Raw genomic sequence first — 7,765 nt, 5'->3', positions numbered from 1 at the left:
CTTTCCCTAATGCGTTGCTGATTATTACTGGTCTATGAGATTTTTGACTAATCACATGAAATAATTATAAGAATTTGTAAACCGTTGTTTCCTCTCTTAAACATTTATGAGTTACCTTTCAACAAAGATCTTAATCTTTTTTTTTTAAGTAAGATATTAACGGTATGTTTGGTAATGTTTTCAAAATAATTTTATTTTCAATGTAAAAATAAAAATGAGATTATTTTGAGAATCATTTTAAGACCAATTTTAAAATTACGTTTAGTTGTTTTTTTTAAAAGATTATTTTGAGTATAATAAAAAAATAAAATCGTGTTTAGTTATAATTATTAATTAATATATTATAACATTATTAATAAGTACTAAGAAATGAAAATAGAAAATGAAAAATAATTTTGAATTGTTTTTTAATTTTTTCACAAAAATTATTCTCACTATTTTTTATTTTCATTTTTATTTTTAAAACATTTGTTAAATAAATACAGTTTGAAAACCGTTTTTAATTTCATGCCTCAAAAATTATACAAAAACGTTGTAAAAAACAAACAAAAATAACGCAACATCTCATACTTCATGTAGATATTTCGAATCACGTTATGTTATGATAGAGTGAGGAAAAAGACTAGAGAGTGAGGTCTTCCCTTACGTATTGGGATGTCCCACTGTAATGATTTGACAGTATTTTATCCCAGAAAAAGATAATGAATAATTTTTGGAATAATAATCTTTTCAAGTACCAAAAGAATAATTATAAGATTCTGATTGCAAGCTTTCACACTTCATGATAAAATGTAAAATTCGAATCTTTATCCTCAAATTTAACAAGTTTAAAAAAAAAAAAAAAAACATTATAAGATCAATGACGAGGAAATTTAACCAATTAAAAATCCATCATATATTCATGTGCCCTTCTTTGAATTTAAGAAGGCAATGGTAAGAGAATATAACATAATTTGGTCCATGGTTGAAATTCTACTGCTTCATTGTATCTAGAATAGTTAAGGAAAAATAAGAAATGCCTCCCCAGAACCTTCCATCCAATGGCCTCCCCTACCAAAGAAAAATCAGAGATTTGTCTCCTGAATCAGCGATCAAATCTTTAAGCCGGACAAATCTTGCCGGTGATTGTGATTAATGAAAAAAATTGCCTGTACAGAGACGACGGCGAAATTGATCAGAGGTCATTTATCAAAAGAACATATAGTAAACATGAAGCAAATACCAATCCTCGGTATCAGAAATAATTCCCCTCCTTGTTTAATGCCACAGCTTACTACAGAATCCGTTCCTTGGCCTCTTGCTGGAAATTATATCCGAAAAAGAATCCACCAACTGTCCTGCCAAGCTAATTGGATCATCAATCATGGTTTGGATAAATGTGTTAACAACCCTACGCTCCTGCTCGGATGATCTCAGGCTAAACCAAGTTAGCAATTTCAACCTGAATTCCTGCGTAACGTGACCCTCGCATTCAAGCCATCGAATCATCTTCACACAGTACTCAAAGTTCTCATCCAAGCAACTAGAACCGTTAGAGATTCGGAATGGTGAACCATTAATCAGTGTGCTGTCACAATCGTGTGCCTCTTCGTTTGTGTGCCCCGCTGCCCTCTTCCTGCAAAACTCTGTCCGGGAATCAACAGCCGGCACGTCTCCTGTTGCCCCAAGTGTCCACGTCTGGGAGTCACCACTACCGTGTGATCTTGCAGTACCATTCTTCAATACATCGTGAGAAGCAGCATCGTCATCAACAGCCTGCTGCAAGCTGCAGCCATTATCTTCATCCCTCGAGGACTCAAATGGCGGGGTTAACTCTTCATTTAGATCGGGAACAGAGACCACATTTAAGTCAAGCCCACGTGAAACCGAAGGCAATCTTTCTTCTTCTTGTACGGTTTCAGGCTTTACTGCTTCGGTTGTTGTGCAGCACATTTCTATATCTGCACTGCAAAAACCCTCCAAGTGGCCTTGCTCCTGAGCCCAAGCTAGATGTAGTATCTTTCCAAGGTCACGAACCTTAAATTCAGAAGAACCAACCGGCATCCCGCTTTTAGACTCCCTTTTTGCACTAGCACTTCTTTCAATGAGGGAATTCTCTTTCTTACCAGTCTTGCCAGCTACCAAATTAGAATTCTTGTAAATTATCTCAACGCTCTTGGTGAAACACTTCGCCTCAGAGTGACCCAAGTCCCCATTCTCTGTATATGATATAATCCTAAAAGTGTACTCTGTGCAAGCCTGCAAATTAGATATCAAAATCCTTCTCTGAGTTCTTGGAAAGACACAATTAGGTTCTTTCGAGTGCATCTCTTCTCTACTCTTGTAATACCAAAGCTTGTAGCCCTTAATATCATCTGATAATGCTTTAGACAGTTCAATTAAAATTATCACCACTGACGAAGATGTTACTTGTTCGAAAAGAAACTTGCAAGCAGAAGGAAGTGAATCCTCTGAAAAACGAAATAAGGGAACATGAGTAATCACTTTTAACAACTTTACTATAGAAAAACTAAAGCAATTAAAAACATAAGATCTTGTGTAAGTTCCAACCTCTAGAATATGGATTGACACTAGAAATGTTTGCCAGCCTTTCATCTGCTTTCTCAATTGCAAGGGAGCAAAGCTTCTGCACATCACCAGCAATAGAGAGTCTACTTACAATCCCACGTGCCATCTTGGCAGAAACACCATTCACTGGACCTACTTCTGTTTCTAGTTTAGCCTTGGCTTCTTTAACTATCTCATGCAGCTCTCGAAACCTTGAAGTTCCGTCCAGGAGCCTATAACTCAAGTATATTCTGTAACAAAGTACATCAAGGCGCCGAGCATCTTTGGCTACAACTAGTTGCTTCTTCCAAGAACTGCAATATTGATAAAATTCAGATTAATCTTATCAGCCCAAGGTCAGAACGTGAGTAGCCTTGTTCTTGCTTTATTTGGGTTCTGGGAAAAGTTTTCTTATTACCAACCATTTAGTCACAATCATTTGTCAGGAAGAATACACATTATCTACAACCAAAGTTTAAAAGAAAGAACTTCAATATGATTCCTTTGAGGTCCAAATTGAAGCAATATTTTATTGCCATGCAACAAATGCCATAAAAAAAAAGGAACAGTATTTAGCAAGGGGCTAGAAAATGAGCCTTGCCAAGGTGACCACTGCATTTTAACATTAAGAAAAGATCTGAAAATTATTACTCACCCAAGTATTCCAGAGACTTTACCACAAGAAGCACAACAATAACTACCATCTAGCTGCATCAATTGCCCAAGATCAACAACCCCCACCTTTTCACGCTGAAGGGCACACTCAATATGACAAGACAACCCACAAGAGTCCCCCTGACTAGATTCTGACGTGCATACCAGCCAAAGACTAGGGTCCTTATTGTCGTCAAAAAAATGACAGATACAGCAAGAGCACCTCTTGCAAAATGTGTCATCTACAGATAGTACAGCTCTACATGCAGAATTTTTACATATCCACGAGTTTGAGCATCCAAATTCTGAAGACTGTTCAGGAGGAGGAGGGAAACGCATAGGATTCTCTCCCTTTCTGTTTTGCTTTCTTGAAGCACTCTGATTGCTAGGACTGGAAGAAGCTTTTCTTGCATCCTGCTTCTTATTTGTTTTGTTAGTCATCTTTGCTATTTCTGTGGTGTTTCCTTTTGACGAGACTAAGTTTTTCTTGTCCTTATCAAAGCAAGTTTTCAAAAGTTCCTTCTTGGGACCGGATTTCAGAAACTCTTGAAGTAGCTCTGGACTTCTCGACACATCATCAGAATGCCCATTCTTCTCAGGAGTGCTTTGCACACTGGATGAAAGGCTTTGAACACCAGAAACTGGATATGAAAACACGCAAAGCTAAACTTAGAAATATAAACATACATGACTTGCGGATAATAAGACTAGAACAACATTTACAGCAAGAATCAAAACAGCTCCAAAGGTAAAGTCTGCATTAAATCAGGCATGAATGCAGATTGTAATCTGGTTTATGATACATGATGAAGCAGCCAAACTAAGTGCCCAATTAGGCAACTTAAAATAACTGTCAACTTCTAGAATGTGCTCTATAAAAATCAGAGCAACAATAAAAGCAGAGCTTTAAAACATACATAAATGGAAGCATACATAGATCTTCATTCCAGTGTTCAATGCAAAATCAAAAATCAACAGAAACAGCACATCACACCTAAGCAAGGGAAACAAGGATGGAAGAGACTATGATACTAACCAAGAGATTAGCTGATGGATAACTAACCAGGAGATCAAAGGAAAACGGTAAGCAATTATCTAAAGATACAATTCTCACAACAAACTTATCAGGTACAGCACAAAGATACAACCAGTAATTGTCTGCGAAAATATGTTCCTCAACAACATTGTCTTTCCAATTGGCAGCTATTACTTAATTTAAAAAAAAAAAAAAAAAAAGAATGGTAATAAAGACTATACCTTTAGCAAGAAATTTATCTTCCAAATCCATTCTTCAAAAAGTAGTTCTAAAAATTCAGCAGCCTCCCTGTAAGAATAAAACAATATTAAAAGCTTCACTAATCATGTGGATATCATACAACAGATGAAAATTACTGAATTGATTGCTCGAAAAAAGTGAGGTTACAAATTCAAAATTGTATATAGCTTGGTCAAATTCTCCATCTTAGGGAAAGAATGACGCAAAAATCCTTTATATATCCTTTCGTATTTTGGCCGCAATGCAGCTCACAAATACAAACATATAGTCCAGGAAATTACCAAATCGCAAACTAGAACAAAAATGGCAACTAAAAATTATCCAATGACCACAAACAATTCAAAGAGTAAAAAGCAAATTCCTATTAATACCCATACCAAAAGGTTACCTTTTCGCTTCCCAGAAAAAACCAGATAATCCCATGCAAAGAAAAAACGATGGAACACGATAAATTTCTCCATTATATATCATTCAGCTAATTGATGTACAAAAACAAAAACATTTAACAACTAAGATGTATACATACAAAACCAATATGACAAATTTTATCGTAGTGAAATCTAGAACAACTCGAAAAATGAGCTATATATTGTTTAGAAATCACTCGTATATACATTGAAAAAAGAAATCCAAAACGATTTTCAGGAAAACAAGAGAAATTTGAAAATGAGGGTTCAAAAGCAGAAAAGCGAATAAATTTTCGGAATTTCCGTCGAAACGGAAACGGAGTTCGAGAAAGCGAACATGAAAAGCCGAACGACAAACACCGAAGACGAAGGAGAGAAACGGATCTACTGTCGAAAAGCGTCAACAATGCCATAAATTCAAACAAAATAAAACAAAAATAAAAACAAAAAAGAACATGAATAATCGAATCTTAAAAAAAACCGAACCTCTCAACAATGGTGACGAATCTAGGGTTTCGATGCCCCCAAATTCGAAGAATTTGCTATCAGAAGAAAAACATGAAATCCCCGAAGAGAGAGAAACTCCTCCGACGTGTTAGTTGGTTTAGAGAGAGAGTCTTGTGCGAGTTGCTCACGATTTAGAGTAGACTCCGCCTTGTAATCCACGCGCTGAAAGAGCGCGTGTCTGGAGCGCCTTCAGTTTAAAAGTAGGGTTGGTTCTGCCGCGCAGAAAAGTACAAGAAGCACTGTCCCGCGTCGCAACTGGTCCGTGTAAGCCATACACGCTTACTTAGAGCGTGGGAATATTAATTATCCAATATTTTCCTAAGATACCGTGTTTTTATTAATTATTTATTTTGGGGTCATTGAAACAAAATGAAAAAAGAAAAAAAAGGGTAAAAGCAAAAGCGCAATTATGTCCATGTCATTCAGCAATATTATTATTATTTTATTTTTTACAGTCTCCGAGTAGCTTGACCCCGCAGTGATCAAATCCCCACCGTTGGATCAATCCCAACAGTAAAACTCAACAACTCGTTTGAAGCCGTTGACTGACAAACACGATTTCATACAAATACGCAATCAAAAATTAACCACAAAAAATTAAACAAAACCTATAAATAAATAATAAGAAATTAAAAAAAGGGAATCATGGGTTTCATACAAGAAATCACAAGTATTAACACGTGTCGACCAGAATCTATTAAATCTAATAATAAAATCTTCAAAAAAAAATTTTGATGGGCAATTGAGAATTGGTCAACTAAAACATGCATGACAAGTATGGAAGAGGGTTTTTGGTACTTTTTTTATGACTGGGTTCACGCACCTTTTTTGTTTTTCTTTTTTTTTTTCTCTCTTTTTATTACTTAATTACATATTTTGAACTTCCGTGGTAGTTTTTTCTTTTTCCTTTTTTGGCACAAGAGAAACTTCCGTGATAGTTATGTGGTAGGGATTTGTATAATTATTGTGGGTTAAACATCATAATGATATTTAATTTAACGGAATATAAATGTAGCAGATTTTATAATTATTGTGGGATAAATGTACTATCCATATGATTTTTTTTCACTTCCATAGTAGGGCTTTGTCTAAATATTGTTGGTTTTTGAACATCAAAGATTCATAATCATATTCATATTAACAAGACATAAATGTAATATATTTTTTATTAAATGTACTGTCCATAATCCCACTTTACCAAATTATTTTTGTTTTAAAATTGAGAGATTCTGAGTATAATATACACTTGGATATCTATCTAGCAATTTAAAATTGTTAGGTCCTATTAAACCAATACGATAATAATAACTTTTATTATAGCAAAATAGAGACTGATAGGTTGATACCATATTCTAGACATAAGATTATATTGATAAAGAAAGTCACGTCATAAAATTTATAATTAAAATAGGACGGCAAGTGATAAATATGATAATTTTTTGAGGGTGAAAGTCCTTATTCAAATTATTGGATGTGAGTATTTCATTTACTAAAAACTCACTGAAATAACAACGATTATCCAAACTATTAATTTATATTACATCTCGGATGAAAAATGTCACCTATATATTTGTTTTATAAGGGCACTTATAAAATGGATCTCAAAATTTCCAATTTTAGTATTTAAAAAAATTTAACAAATTGCCCCCCTAAAACTTTTAATTTTGACAATCAACACTCTCAAACTTGTAAAACTGTTGCAATGTGCATCATTTTACTAAATTTATTTTATTTTATCAGATTTAAGGGATTAAAGTTGAAGAGCTGAAAGATTTGAGTTACATTTGAATTGTGATGCTGTAATTTTTCGTCGAACGTGTTTTTTCAACATTAATTTAACACAATCATCGTTAAAATGAGGCATATTGCAATAATTTTCTAAGTTGATGGGGTAACTTGTCAAAATTAGAAGTTCAAGGGTAAGTTGTTAAAACTATACAAGTTCAGGAGGCAAATGTGTAAGACCATCTCCAATGCAAATGTTAATGTCAATTGTATATTTACCATCATAAAGTGTGATATGATATGTTATTTTCATTTTTACTCTAATGTATAATGTTATTCGAAATGTTAAATCTAATTTTTCATATAATATTAAGCTTTAGAAGTTGTAAAGTAAACTTCTATGTAAAGTGTGATATGATATGTTATTTTTATTTTTGCTCTAATGTATAATGCTATTTGAAATGTTAAATCTATTTTTTTATATAATATTAAGCTTTTAAATTGTAAAGTAAAATTATATGTTTAAAATAATTAAAAAATGTAAAAGTTGCAATGATTATATGAAAATGTTAACATTTCAACTAATAGAAATCAAATATTAATTTTTTCATATGTTATACTTAGTAAGAAATTTATCACAGAGTATAGC

At 33.6% G+C, this 7,765-nt stretch overlaps 1 protein-coding gene across 1 annotated transcript; it reads right to left on the bottom strand.

Moving 5' to 3' along the window:
* Nucleotides 1-871: 871 nt before the first annotated feature.
* On the bottom strand, nt 872-5,475 carry LOC21403723 (VIN3-like protein 1). Its single transcript, XM_024173996.1, has 5 exons — nt 5,371-5,475; nt 4,459-4,525; nt 3,203-3,842; nt 2,551-2,861; nt 872-2,450 (listed from the first exon to the last, which is right to left on the bottom strand). The coding sequence occupies exons 2-5, from the start codon at nt 4,487-4,489 to the stop codon at nt 1,258-1,260; spliced, it is 2,175 nt and encodes a 724-aa protein (XP_024029764.1). The 5' UTR covers nt 4,490-4,525; nt 5,371-5,475; the 3' UTR covers nt 872-1,257.
* Between the last annotated feature and the right edge of the window lie 2,290 nt (nt 5,476-7,765).

Source organism: Morus notabilis, unplaced genomic scaffold (genome assembly GCF_000414095.1).
Source record: "Morus notabilis unplaced genomic scaffold, ASM41409v2 Scaffold625, whole genome shotgun sequence".
NCBI classification, from domain to species: domain Eukaryota; kingdom Viridiplantae; phylum Streptophyta; class Magnoliopsida; order Rosales; family Moraceae; genus Morus; species Morus notabilis.
Note: the sequence above shows the minus strand (reverse complement) of the source record. Positions and strands in the feature narration are given on the sequence as shown.

Coding starts and splice junctions, on each gene's coding strand:
- LOC21403723 (XM_024173996.1), bottom strand. CDS start 4,489: ATGGATTTGGAAGATAAATTTCTTGCTAAAG. Junction 3,843..4,458: donor AGATAAATTTCTTGCTAAAG/GTATAGTCTTTA, acceptor TTTCATATCCAG/TTTCTGGTGTTCAAAGCCTT. Junction 2,451..2,550: donor TGTCAATCCATATTCTAGAG/GTTGGAACTTAC, acceptor TTCGTTTTTCAG/AGGATTCACTTCCTTCTGCT.